Source organism: Daphnia magna, linkage group LG7 (assembly GCF_020631705.1).
Source record: "Daphnia magna isolate NIES linkage group LG7, ASM2063170v1.1, whole genome shotgun sequence".
In the NCBI taxonomy this organism is placed as follows: Eukaryota; Metazoa; Arthropoda; class Branchiopoda; order Diplostraca; family Daphniidae; genus Daphnia; species Daphnia magna.
The window spans coordinates 8431935-8445337 of NC_059188.1; the positions used below are offsets into that span (position 1 = coordinate 8431935).

Here is a 13403-nt window from a genome sequence, read left to right on the forward strand (position 1 = left end):
TAATACAAAAAAATTATTATTGAAATGAAATGTTTGTATGATTAACGTTCGTGTTCCTCCCACACGAAAATAGGCAAGAGGGGTCATATTACTCATATCCTTTCTGTTGTCACGAACGCATATCGCGAAACAAAATTGAATTAACGAAAGTTCATATTCCGTCATGTTTCAAGCCCACGTAAGGGAAACGTAACCGACTGAAGTGAACGCACTCAAAGAATATTCGGATATTTCGCAATGAAAGTTACTCAGACGGAAATCCTCAGAGAACTGTTTCATTTTTTATTTATTTATATATTTTTTTTTTCAAAAATCGTCTGAAAGGCCGCTTTGAAATATTGTAGAAAATTAGGCAGCATAAATTAATGCTATAGGGCCACAATCAAATAAATGCAAGGAAGCAGCAGCAATCAGAGCACAGAAAGATGGAAATAAGGGACATGTAGAATTGTGTGCTGAAACTAATACTATATTTTACAGACATTGCTATGAATTTCATCAGTCAATGTGGCACATCATTGTCACAGTGGCATCAAGAAAATCAAACTGAATAGACAGGCAAATTCTGCGCTACAATATCGAAGAACAAAAGGGAGTTCAGTGAAACTAATGGCATAACATTTACTCGATCCGATTTATTATTATTATTATTTTTTCAATACTTCGTTAAGTTTTTATTTATTCAAGCCATTCGAAGATGTTATTTCTTTCTTAGAATCCCGAACGACGAGTATAATGTGAATGGATTCGTGCCCATTTTCTTCCAAGGTGAAAAAGGCGCAGCCGCAGGCGAAATAACCGTACGTAATTTCTTTTTGTTACGTGTGGGCGGTAACGGAGGAACCAAGGCCAAAGCCAGAAGAAGTTGCTTTAATGACAGCAAATCCTTGTAGGCCCTTTGCCGCCATCCAACTCACGAACGGTGTGAGCCACGTGTGCGTTAACGTTACCCCCCTACACCGAGAAAAAGTTTAAAGAAGGAAAGCGATCGCATCATACCAAATATTTTGAAGCCCAAGACGAACAAAACTATTTTGTCCTTGATCCAATTCTATATACTTTTACATCTTCCAAAGCTAAGGGACTCCAATGTTATACGTTTAGCTACTTTTGTTAAGACTGGCTGTGCGGATAAGGCAGTGTTGAGTTAACAGTCGGGGCCATACCGTATACGTTTGACTGTATTGTTGTAGCTTGCTGCCGCAACAGCTTGTCTAAATAAGTGCATCGTCCCGATCATCATGTCCTTTATAGCTTCCATCCAGTCGCTGGCTGTCCATTCAATCGGCACGGATGTTTCTGATGTGTGGTGTAAAGCCTATATAGAAGCCCCCCCTACTCTCTATAAACGCTATATAAAGCCAACCAGCTCGTTTGGTCGGAAACGAGGCCTGATAGAGGCAGAATAGAAAAAAAAAAAAAAACAAAAAAACAAATGAATCGCGTGGTATGGCATGAGAAACCAAGCGAGACGTGCACGTTTCCCGTGTTGCGCGAGGCCACGCTAACTTTGTCAGTCTTTCAAGGGAAAAATACAAACATGAAGTGAAGACCATCATCGCTAAGTCGACCACGTAATCGTTTGTTCCATTTTGTTTATCGTACGAAGGTTATTGTCTACTAGCTATTTGCACTCTGGGATTGATCAAGCCATCTTGATTGATGTACTTATAGTTTAAAAAGTTTTATTATATATACTGATGTATATATTTTTTTCTTATCCTGAGAACAGTGAATGCCTGAAGAAAGGGATGCCACTCCTCTCGCACACGGCATACACGAAATGTTCCATTACATACGCTCCAATGGAATGCACACGCGGCGGAGGAGGCGTTTGACGAAGAGAACAAAAAAGCAACCGAGTCGGATTAGCTGCAGGCAAAAGTGGAAGAATAGGCTCCGCGATGATTCACGTTCGCTCCTTTGTGGTTATGTCCTTGGGCTCTACACGACGCCCACACGCGACAGCATCGTAGGTTTTTAATTTTTATTTTCTTGATAAATCTATGCTATTTAAGAATTGCATACTAACAAAACTGGTAATTAAATTCAGTTGCAGAGATCAAACTAATGGCGAATCAAAAGTGGCGTAGTACGTACATCGTACTCGAACATACGTGTAGGACTGCAAATGGGAGAGTGTGTAGCATTTAGACAAAGGCAACGCTGGTTCGATTTATGAGTCTTGGGTTCAAAGCTATCGACAAGAGACAATGACAAAAGAGGTAAACACGACACAAGTTTTCCAAGCAGTAAAGAATCAAGAAAAAGAACAGCAGGATCATCGTATTTTAACTATTGATTGGCTCCTACGTCCTACGTCGTATCCACTAGTCTTAACGGTATGGCCGAATCAAAAATTGTTGGCAAGTGCAGAAGCGTCCACGCGGCACACAGACGTTTTTATTACTTCACCACCTACACAGCATGGTCACCTGACCGTACAAAATTCGTTGTCTATTTTATTTCTACCTTCATTTTTTTCCCTCCCCATATCATACTGAAGTCTGCAACGCACGGCTGAACGGGAAAGTTCACACTCACCCGTAGGGCATCTAATGTTTTGATGGCTTTTCTTTCCCTGTAGCTGCTGTTGCAGTGCTGGGTCGCAGGGACAAGTCGGCATTCTAATATGAACGGGGGACTCCCAATACAGACAGCTGATTCAAAATATGTCGTAAACCTCAGTAAGAAATTTATGAAACTAAAAGTTCAATTGTCCCTCCATTGTTTTCTGCTTTGAAAATAAAACTTGTTTGTTCAAAGTTAAAGAACACTTTCCAAAAAAGAAAGAAAAACAAAACGTAAACAATCACTCGTGAGACAAGTTCTGAGAGGGTTTGCGTTCAAGAAATCAATTAGACTCTTTTAAATTCCAATCAAAGTTTAATTTTCGATGTTGTACGATTAGGTTGAACATCCGGCGAATTCTAGAGAAAAATGTTGAGACTCGGTTCACATTTGCCAGCCCCCCTCGGGAATTGGTGTAGCAGCCGAGGCAGAGCGAACAGCAGTCTGGTCGCGAACGCCGAGTCGTTCCGTTGTTGCCTACTTTTTTCTCGCTGTTCCCCCCAACAACTCGTTCCCAACCTGCTGCAGCTTCACTCTCATCGAACAGCAGGTAAAAGCCGCTCTATCTCTTTCCCCGTCTGTTTTAGTTGGCCGACGAATGCAGGAATTAGGGAAATCGAAATGACGATAACAAAATAGTAACGGTGTTTTGTGAAATCAATTGGACGTTGGTAACGCCCTCACACTGTTTTTCTTTGCTCAAACAGGCAGAGGGAACCTTCTCCACACGACGTTCGTTTTTTTTTCTATGTGAAAACCAGGAAAAAAAAACAAATTTAAAAGCGAACGCTTTTGTTTTTGTGTGTGTGTGAAGCTGTTTTTCCTCTGAAATCAATCATTAAAACAAAAATAGTTGTGCTTTTGAAGGAAATGGAGCCTATTAATGCGACGAACGGTAGGCAACACATGGATTTGTCGGTTCCATTCTGTTTCGTATCACACGTCTAAGCGACAAGCCAAATTGAAAGTGGTTGCTGTCCGAGAAAAAGTTGAAATGCTTTCATTCTTCGACCCAATCTGGAAGAGTGGTTACTGTCACACGATGGCGTTTGTTAATAGCTTGGCATCGACTTTTTTTTCTTTCTTTTTTCCCTGTTTTGACCGTGAGAAACCGCTGTCATGTATAGAAACACGCATTTCTAGTTGGTTTTCTCCTCTTTATTTTTGTTTTGTTGTTGTTTTCAAAATTTCACGCCAGGTTTGCACCTAGCAAGCTCAGACCTCGTCTTGGTGTGTGGATAATACAAATGAGATAGTCTGTGCTGTGGTGAAGGATGTTCGTGTTGAGACATGACATCACCTATCCGCCGGCCAGTGGTGACGGCAGGATCGAAAGTAGACGTTCATTATTAATCGTGACAAGGCCACAGTATCCATGGAGATGCACAGAAGTTTTTTTCAGAGCAATGTAGACCGTTGGTATTTGCTGACCTGGCCAGTTCAATTGTACTCGGATTCACATCGATTACTTGTAAAGGACACCCATTCAGCATTGTAGTACAGTATTTATACTGTATAGTCTACACATATATAGAGGCTTAATATGGAAATCTGACGGCATCTGGCATACGCCGGTGCAGATGGTTGCCTTGCCTACTGATTGCTGGTTCGTTTCTCTACCGCCCTTTCTATCCGAAAAACTTTAGCCCTGAAATAAAAAAGAAAAAAAAAAAAAAAAAGGGAAGACGAAAAATAACATCGTCACACGAGGATGGAAAATAGCACCTGATGTACGCGGGACGTTCGTTCCGTGGCCTTGTATTGGCTCTGCGTTCCTATATAGTGTTGGTTCTCGCGCACCTGGCAACTTGAAAGCAAAACACTCCATCGTCGGACTTTTTACATTCCGTTGAAACTCTTCCATCATTTTTTCCCCCCCACTTTCCTGTGAAGCACGTAAGGTTACGGTTACGCTGTAAAACACCAGAGCATCATCATCACGTGTCCCGCGGGATAAAAAAGTTTGTTGTCAATGAGACACGGCGTATTTACAGGAACAAGTTTTTCATGGTCACTATACTTTAGCGAAGACCGCTTAACGGCATTTTTGTTTTACAACCAGCAGTGAAGCTTATGTTAGTCATCCTTTTGATAATAAATAATTGACATTAAATGTTAATCTATTCATATACAGTATATACAGCATACATTTTTTTACTTGTAAAAATGTTAAAGGTAGTGCTTTCTGAGAAAAAATGACGCCAAACAATGGGACGCTGGATGACTACACCTGCTCGCGGGCGTTGATCTTACCGCTGATCAGCGAGTTTACGTGGCCGATCGAGGTGCGAGCTTTTCTCTACTTATTTGGCTTGCTGTACTGCTTCATGGGTGTGGCCATCATCGCCGACATCTTTATGGGCGCCATCGAGAAAATCACTTCCACAACTCGTAAAGTGAGTACTCGCGTCTTTCCCCTTCTATCATGCTATCTTTTACGAAATCACTTGATCGAAATGGATGTGCACACATAGGTATACTTGTCGAGGGGGGATTCTCAAGAACCGGAAGTGATTGAAGTCCGTATCTGGAATGACACGGTGGCCAATTTGACGCTAATGGCTTTGGGTTCGTCAGCCCCCGAAATTCTGTTGTCTATCATAGGTATGACTGCACATTTTGTATCCACGATCTACATATTCTATCCGACACATAATTGGGTTTTCTATTTTTGCATACCTAGAAATTGTCGGAAACAACTTTGAATCCGGTTCGTTGGGTCCAGGCACAATCGTTGGTTCAGCTGCCTTCAATTTGATGGGTATTAGCGCGGTGTGCGTTGCTGCTATCCCTGGTGTCGAATCACGCCAAATCAAAGGTTACCCGGCCATTTCTTATGCGCTCTATACTGCTGGCAATCTTCCAAATGAATCGAAAGCAGTCCATTTATTGGTTTATTTGATTTGTGATTTAATTAAATTTATTATTGAACGAAAATGAAGGACTGCGAGTTTTCGCCATCACGGCCGTATTCAGCATATTGGCTTACCTCTGGTTGATCTTCGTATTGATGGGAGTCAGCAAAAATGTGGTATACCCAACCGATATTCCATTCCATTTTCTGACATTTTCCTACCCTTCGCTTGTATTTCTTTTTGTGTGTATGGCTAGGTTGAAGTGTGGGAGGCAGTCGTCACTTTCCTGCTCTTTCCCATTCTGGTGTACTTGGCTTATTTGGCCGATAAAGGATTCCCGTGGAACAAGTCACGCGTTAGCGCAACGACAGCAAACGGCAAGCAAATTGAGCTTGGCTCCATCCAGCCGGGTGAGTGTAAGTTTGTTCTTTGGTTCCTACTTGGCCCACTTCTCTCGTTCTGGCGCTACATACGCATTACGTATAACTTCACTAACGGCATCAGTATAACACGGCCAGCTCTGTGTCTGTGACAAGTCCGGCATTCGATGCTGCCGGCTCGCTTTCCAAAAACAAACAAACAACAAAACAAAAAAACACACAACTTTTTTTTGTTTGTTGGTCGAGCAGGTTTGATGCTCTAGCCTTCTATTCCACACACAAAAAAATAATAAATCTCTTTCACTTAACGTGTGTTCGGTTTCAAATGCACCGTCCTTCACTTTCTGATGATCGCGGGATTTTCCTTGGTGCTGCTGTTGAGTGCGATAGCAGCTCTTGCAAAATCTGTTCTTCACGTGTTTAACAATCTTAACCGTAAAGCAAAAGCATTCTTCATTGTTTTTGTTTTTAAACCAACTTTTTACTTACAAAGCGCGTTTCTTGCGATTGCTCTGCACCATTTCGTTTAACCTATCTATATATATTAATATTTTTTTTTTGGCTTGCTGCATATTTTCGTTTGGTATCTATATTTAAGATAAGACGATGTTGTTTTACGTTATAGCCGATCAGCAAATGATTGATTGGCGTAATGAGAATGCAAAAACAACTTCGGAATGACCTCAATTTTGCACACTTATGGGACACGATATTCACCTTGTTTTTCTTTTTGTTTTCCTCTGTTTTTTTTGGTTTTTTTCTTTTCTGTTGGATTCTTGCTCCACATCCGAACTGTATCTCTATTGAATGACGGCTGTGTGTGGCTGCGGAAACACCTCAACTCTATTCGTGTTTGGTACAATATTTCTCTCGCCCAAACCCCTTCATGTCGTTCGTCATGGGTAATCCATCCCACTCGTTCGCGACACATGCAAGGCGCTGTTTATTCTTCGTGATTTCGCCCGTGATCGATGGTTTTCCTACTATGGGGTGCATAAACACCCGCTGCTCACCTATTATAAAAACCCCGATACATTGGTGTGCCACCCTGAAATGCATGCCTTGCGTGACACGATCCATCGACTTACTTGACGCGTCATGTCCTGCGTGTAAACACAGTGGAAGCCATGGTGGATGGACACACTCTCACCAAAGATGGACAAGTGGACCCCAACGAGTTGGCCAAATGGGTCCGACACGCGTCGCGAATGGGACTCACTGGAGAAGATGCTGCAAAACTGGCGGCTTACAAGTTAGTCTGAATTTCTTATCTTACGTAGATCGAAGAAAAAAGGAATATCGATTGCACACCAATCGATCTCAATTTTTCGGTTAAAACTTTAGGCTCATCACGAGCAAGGAGCACTCGCGAGCCTGGTACCGAATTGGAGCGACCCGTGTTTTCTCCGGCAGCAAGAAAGTTCAGCCCCAACTTAGCATCAAACTCAGAGAGGTATAACTTATTCACATAAATAATAGCTTTATTACGCAACAGAAACCATTCGTTTGACGCTGTTTAACGTCAATCGGCAATTTAAAGATTCTAGCTCAAACGACGTCCTTCCGTTAAGTTTGAAAAACGTTATGCCAGAACTTTCTTTGCCTATTCAAGCCATATAAACAGCAACTTGACGGGTATATATGTATAGCGTGCTTGGCAGTACCGTATACCGATATTGTCTTTCACATATCCATACGATCTGTAAACTGCATAATTTGTTGTTTGCATTGGTCAACAAGGCTACATTTTTCAATGGTTTGTCTTTTCCCTGAAATGCAAACGCGACGCTAAACGAAGCGTACACAAAAGGATCAAAATTCGTTGAAGGTACTGTGTTACTACCAGGAGCTCATTTGCATGTTGATAGTGTGACACAGCTTGAATCTTCGGAAATTCAAGGAAAAAAATGAACCGTTTCGTGTGTTTCCCGCAAAGCTGCTCGTTGCATGTCTGATGATGACAAGAAAACATGGTATTTTCAGTTTAATTCTATTGCGTTTTAAGAGTGTTATTTTGGTGGATTAGTGACAAGATAGGTTCAAGCGATGGAGGCAAAAGCGTTTCTTTCAAAATGCAAGCGACCAACAGACTTCCCTTCCATTAATATATTCATTGTAATGTGTTTTCAAAATGATCCAATCGATCCAAGAGAAATCGGAAAAATCGCATTAACTTAAGGGGCTGCTCATGTTATTGGATGATCACGTCCTGCACAGAGAGGTTTTCTTTATCGATTACTGAACTATAGTAAAATCTGTTTCCTTTTCTCAAAGGATTGCACGAGGTTACAAATGTAGTTATGTGGAAGCCTAATATGTGCTATTTGAAAAAGAAAAGAAAAAAGTACATTCTAGCGTCTGTTATTTATATTAGGAAGAAAAGTATTGTGCCATAGGATCGGGTAGAAGAGTTAGATGTATCCCAAATTTGGATGAAACAGGTTGAAATAGCGATTTCTTCATCTCATGGGAATCACCGACTGATTTCTAACAGCTTACAATTATTACAACTTTCACATTCACATACCAATCAGCATGAAATCACACAATCCAATTCTTAGTAGCCTATAGAGATTTGCTCGTTTATGATTTAAGTAACTGTTTTGCTAATTTTGGAAATGCCTTGATATTTGTTTTAACTTTTGCTTGTGTTGTGTATGTTCATTCACTTTGGTTTCGCTTTTGAATCGAGCCAAGGGCTTGAGAGCCAAGAAGCGCAACCCATTTAGAATGATATATTATTTGGCACATTTTATTATTATTATTTTTTTTTCATGTCTTCATTTTATTTTCATGCCTTTATTTTTCTGGGGTAACAAAGGTTTATGATGCCATCAATGAGCACCCGGATGCTGACAGCCTTGGCCCATTGATCGAGACCACCCCGAAGAACAAAGCAACCATCGAATTCCATGCAATTGCCTGTGCAGGTAAGATCCTTATAAGTACACGTATATAGTCAATCAAATAACTTAACAAACAAAAAAATAATAATAAATAAAATAAAATGAAGCACATACCGGGTCTAGCTCACGGAAAAACGTGTTTTCGTTCCACCTTTTTTTACATGTCGAAATGGTTCATTTAATTTTTTTTTTACAGTGCCCGAAAGCGTCGGCAGATTTCCCATCACAATCGTGCGCCACGGGAAAACGGATAACTCCGTGTCCGTCAGGTAATATCTTTTGGTTGTTTTTCTCTGACAACTTTATGATGTAAAATGTGCCGCAAAAACACAAAAAAAAACAACAAAAAAATCTAAAATGTTTACACCTTTTCATTATTTTTATTTCAGAGTCGAAACCATTGATGGTAGTGCTGTGGGAGGAGAAGATTTCGTTTCTCTCAATCAAGTGGTTGTTTTCGAGGCCAACGAAGTTGAGAAACAGGTAAGTCGGAATACTAAGAATGTATTTGAGCTTCCTTTTTCTACAGTTAAAAGTCTTTGTAATAATGTCAATTATTGACGCAGGTAACGGTGGAGATCCTTGATGATACCCAGTACGAACCGGACGAGCAGTTCTATTTGAAATTGAGCTTAACTGGGACCAAAACGGGGAAGCAGCAGGATGTAGTGCTTGGCCGTATTTCCATCATGGAAGTTACTGTTCTAAACGATGATGGTCAGTCAACAAACCAAAGAAAAATTATTCATATGCCACAACACTGGCCGTTTTTCTCTTTACGAGGAGCGTAATGAATGCGTCTATTCTCTCTTTTATTGAAATAGATCCAGGCACCATTACTTTTGAAGAACGTGGCATTTTAGTTAAAGAATCTGTAGGTGTGGCCCAAATACCTGTGCTACGTAAAAATGGTGCCGACGGCGAAGTTAGCGTCCACTGGCGTACAGTTGGTGAGCCATTCGAACATCTTCCTACTCAGAGTCAATCAATTTGTTTTTTAAAAGCCTAGTAATATAAAGCCGTGACGTTCATTTCTCCTTTCACACAGACAAAAACGCCATCAGTGGTAAGGGCTATATCGGAGGTGAAGGCAGACTGGTGTTTAAGCACGCTGAGGTACTCACGTCATTTAAGCAGCGTATAGCCACAAACGCTAATAACTTTCAGTGTCCGACAAGCGATGAAACATAACACAGGCTACATTACCGGTTTATTTTGAATAGATGAAACGTGTTATCGAAATACCAATTTCGAACGACATGTTACCGGACAAAGACGAATGCTTCGAAGTAGAATTATCCGAGCCTACTGGCGGAGCTGTTCTAGGATCCATCACCAAGTTGGCCGTTACTATCACGAACGATGAAGGTCAGCGTAATTTACCGATGTTTCCCTTGTGGTTTTCTCAGTGTTCTTGCAAGTAGTTCGCTAGAAAAACAAATGAATTTGCGTTGATTACATCCTCTTTTGTACCACAGAATTCAATTCGGTATTGAATCGCCTAGCGGATATGACTACAGCTAACGTGGACTCGATGGAAGTGCATCACAATACTTGGACCAGCCAGATAAAGGATGTAATGACATGATTACTTAATATGGCCACTAAACAGTGAAAAATAATAATCCGTAAACAATATAGGCCATGAATGTAAACGGAGGTGATATTGAGAATGCCACCACTTCGGACTATGTCATGCATTTCTTGTCTTTTGGATGGAAGGTTTGAATATTTAAAAATACCGACTAGCACAACCAGATTAAGAATGAATCGTCTTTCTGCTCGTAGCTGTTGTTTGCGTTTGTTCCGCCAGCGGGAATTTGGGGCGGCTGGCTGTCGTTCTTTGTTTCGTTGGCTGTCATTGGCGCCCTAACAGCAATCGTTGGAGACTTGGCTAGCATTTTCGGGTGTCTGGTTGGACTTGACGACGCCGTCACCGGTGAGTTGTGGTTCTCGTTACAACAGTTCAGAAATCAAGATGAAACTGATTTATTTGAATTAATTGGCCGATTGATTGATACATTGCACAGCCATCACCTTCGTGGCGCTGGGAACGTCGCTTCCGGATTTGTTCGCAAGTCGCACGGCCGCTAAGAATGAGAAATACGCTGATAATGCTATAGGAAACGTTACGGGAAGTAATTCCGTCAACGTGTTCCTGGGTCTCGGTTTACCTTGGCTCATCGCAAGTGTATACCACGCGTCAAAGGTATCTAACAAGAAATTAAAAAAAATAATAATAAAAAAATCATTTGAATTCTTTAAAATACGGATAGATAATGAAATTCCTATTCTGCCAACCATTTTCAGGGAGCTGAATTTAAGGTGGAAGCCGGAAGTCTTGGATTTTCAATCACCATTTTCACCATCACTGCCGTTCTGTCGTTGGCGCTGCTGGTAATAAGGAGGTGAGGCCATTTTTCCATCCTACTTGCTAATTTTTCTCTCGGGAAAAAAGAAGGGGAAAGTGACACGATTTTCTCTACACAGATGTTCCGCTGCATGTGGCCGTGGAGAGTTAGGAGGACCTCTGGGAACTCGTTACGCTTCAGCTATCTTTCTCGTGACCCTGTGGATGGCTTACGTGATTCTCTCATCTCTAGAGACATACGGGCACATAAAAAGCTTTTAATTCAAAGCATCCCAAAAGGACATGACAAACTATATAATACTGCCTCTATCGAAAGTACTCACCATTCACAAACGCCACACTCCATCTGTATTCGAGATGACCGTTTCATAAAAAGGTGCGTTCCATACAAAATTAACCGAAAAAACGATCAACTGTCAATCGCTGAAGCTGTCGCCGTGGGCCAACGACGACGAATTCCACTGCTGGCCATGATGACTGGTTAATCGAGGAAATCTGATATAACCACACTATAACTACTGTCACTTCATTTGCACGCCTTTTTCAGCAGGTGTGACTGAATCGTTTACATCGGAAAGTAACAATTTCTTAGGTTTCACTGGAACACGTTTCACTGTATGCTGTTTTTGTCTCTAGCAAAGTGTGTGGGATTAATGAGAAAGCGTGTGCTGTATCTCTTGAAGTGCATACCAAATTTTATATATATTTTGAAAATTTGCAACGTACAAAATTTTTAATACCAGATCTTTTAGCGTTTCCTTTTGACATTTGCAATGGCTGTTACACTTCTTGGATAGATTACTACACCTCGTTTTCTTGTTCTACCATGAGCTCTAAAAGAGTCACTTCCCGCTGAATCAAGTATTATAACAATTAACTAACCAACACATCCATTTATGGGCTGCGCATCGTTTTTCGCAAAATCAAATGGGTCGCCTCTCGTTCTTCAGCAATATACTGACTTTTTGATGGTAACCTTGTTCTTTTTCGTTGATTTTCGTTTCCAGTTTAGACACGGTTAAGCAAAGTCATCGAAATACTGGGGATGAATTTGGTAAGACCATGCAATCCATATCTGACACATTGTTAAGGTTATTTTAGGACGGTACTGCTGGCACTGATCGTTGCTAGTCATAATAGTTCCAGATGTCACAAACAATGTTGGCAGGTTTTAAGATCGGCGATTTTTGTAACCACCCACGGCAGTAGTATACAGGAAAGATGGGACACAAGCACACAACAACTTTGTCGGCTCTAAATAAGAAACAGTCATGCTGGATACTTGGATAGACGTATGCACTGTTTTTAGCTGTAGGCGACTTTGGATGCAAACAGCGACAGAAGATTTAGGCCTTTTGCGGATATACTTTGTTTTTTGGCAGAATGCTTGTGTGATCTACGCAATATAACCTGGGCTAATAGGGACGTCTACGGACTGTCGTGAAAAATATTTGTCGTCTCTCCCTGATGGCCGAAATCTTGAGGTGTCTCTACAATATCCAGTAATGGATTGGGTTTTCTTGAATGAGATGATTTCAAATTTCAGTGTTTCAAATAAGCATAGTCTTGGCTGTTGCCCTGTGCCCATCGTTTCATGTGTTGAATCATGCAAGGCTTTTGAGTTGGACTTTCGTCCGCCTTTGATGATTGATTCGACCATTGAACGATGTTACTCTGTTTGACAATCGAAGGCATTGGCGAAAATGTACTCCCAATGTGCCAAACAAAGAATTATCGTCCATTGACTAGATTTTTTCATGATTTTCCTTATGAGTTTTCCTATGGCTTTAACAGCGTTTGCCATCAGCATAGTGTGACATCGTAAGACTGCCTTCTTCTTATGTTTAGAATTTAAGGGGAGGTTTTTCGATTCCCGGTCTGATAAATTCCATGATAGGCGGACACATTTTGAAACGAGAAAGGTATGTGCTTCCTCTGTTCAGCAGGATTTAAGCAATTCCAGAGGAGGTGGTTGTGACGAAAGGTTTCCTTTCAACTTTTTAACCACATTTACGAGTGTTTAATGGAAAACGATTTCACGTACTATTTCGATGAAAAAATAAAATGAACATAAAGAATGGGCAGTATCAAAAGTACCCTTACTTATGCATAGTTTTCAGAATTCTTTTTGCCAAAAGAAATGTGTACATGCTTAAATGTAGGGTATTTGATAGATGAGCTAGGCTTGGGTTAGAAACAAAAAAGAGTTAAATACCCACAACTATTGTCAGCATTTTCACGCTACCACCTGCTAAGCGGGAAGGATCTCCCCTCGCAATGCCATTTTCACTTTGTGCAACACTGCAGGAATACCAAACTC

General features: G+C 40.9%; 1 protein-coding gene across 3 annotated transcripts; it reads left to right on the forward strand.

Annotated features, from left to right (window-relative positions):
* Nucleotides 1–3057: 3057 nt before the first annotated feature.
* On the forward strand, nt 3058–12058 carry LOC116926997 (sodium/calcium exchanger 3). 3 transcript variants are annotated; one of them, XM_045177100.1, is made up of 21 exons: nt 3058–3121; nt 4747–4967; nt 5046–5175; nt 5255–5389; nt 5514–5602; nt 5683–5842; nt 6926–7058; nt 7151–7259; nt 8628–8736; nt 8909–8981; nt 9102–9195; nt 9279–9429; nt 9537–9662; nt 9761–9828; nt 9936–10080; nt 10191–10288; nt 10354–10434; nt 10501–10651; nt 10743–10921; nt 11023–11120; nt 11203–12058. In XM_045177100.1, exons 2-21 carry the CDS (start codon nt 4767–4769, stop codon nt 11342–11344), a joined length of 2472 nt encoding a protein of 823 aa, XP_045033035.1. In that variant the 5' UTR covers nt 3058–3121; nt 4747–4766; the 3' UTR covers nt 11345–12058. The 3 variants fall into 3 exon arrangements, with proteins under 3 accessions (XP_045033035.1, XP_045033036.1, XP_045033037.1); XM_045177101.1 differs by having other exon boundaries at nt 3102–3121; nt 4751–4967; XM_045177102.1 differs by lacking the exon at nt 3058–3121 and having other exon boundaries at nt 5683–5836.
* The last annotated feature ends 1345 nt before the right edge of the window (nt 12059–13403 follow it).

Coding starts and splice junctions, on each gene's coding strand:
- LOC116926997 (XM_045177100.1), top strand. CDS start 4,767: ATGACGCCAAACAATGGGACGCTGGATGACTACACCTGCTCGCGGGCG. Junction 5,843..6,925: donor CTCCATCCAGCCGGGTGAGT/GTAAGTTTGTTC, acceptor GTGTAAACACAG/TGGAAGCCATGGTGGATGGA. Junction 8,982..9,101: donor GATAACTCCGTGTCCGTCAG/GTAATATCTTTT, acceptor TTTTTATTTCAG/AGTCGAAACCATTGATGGTA.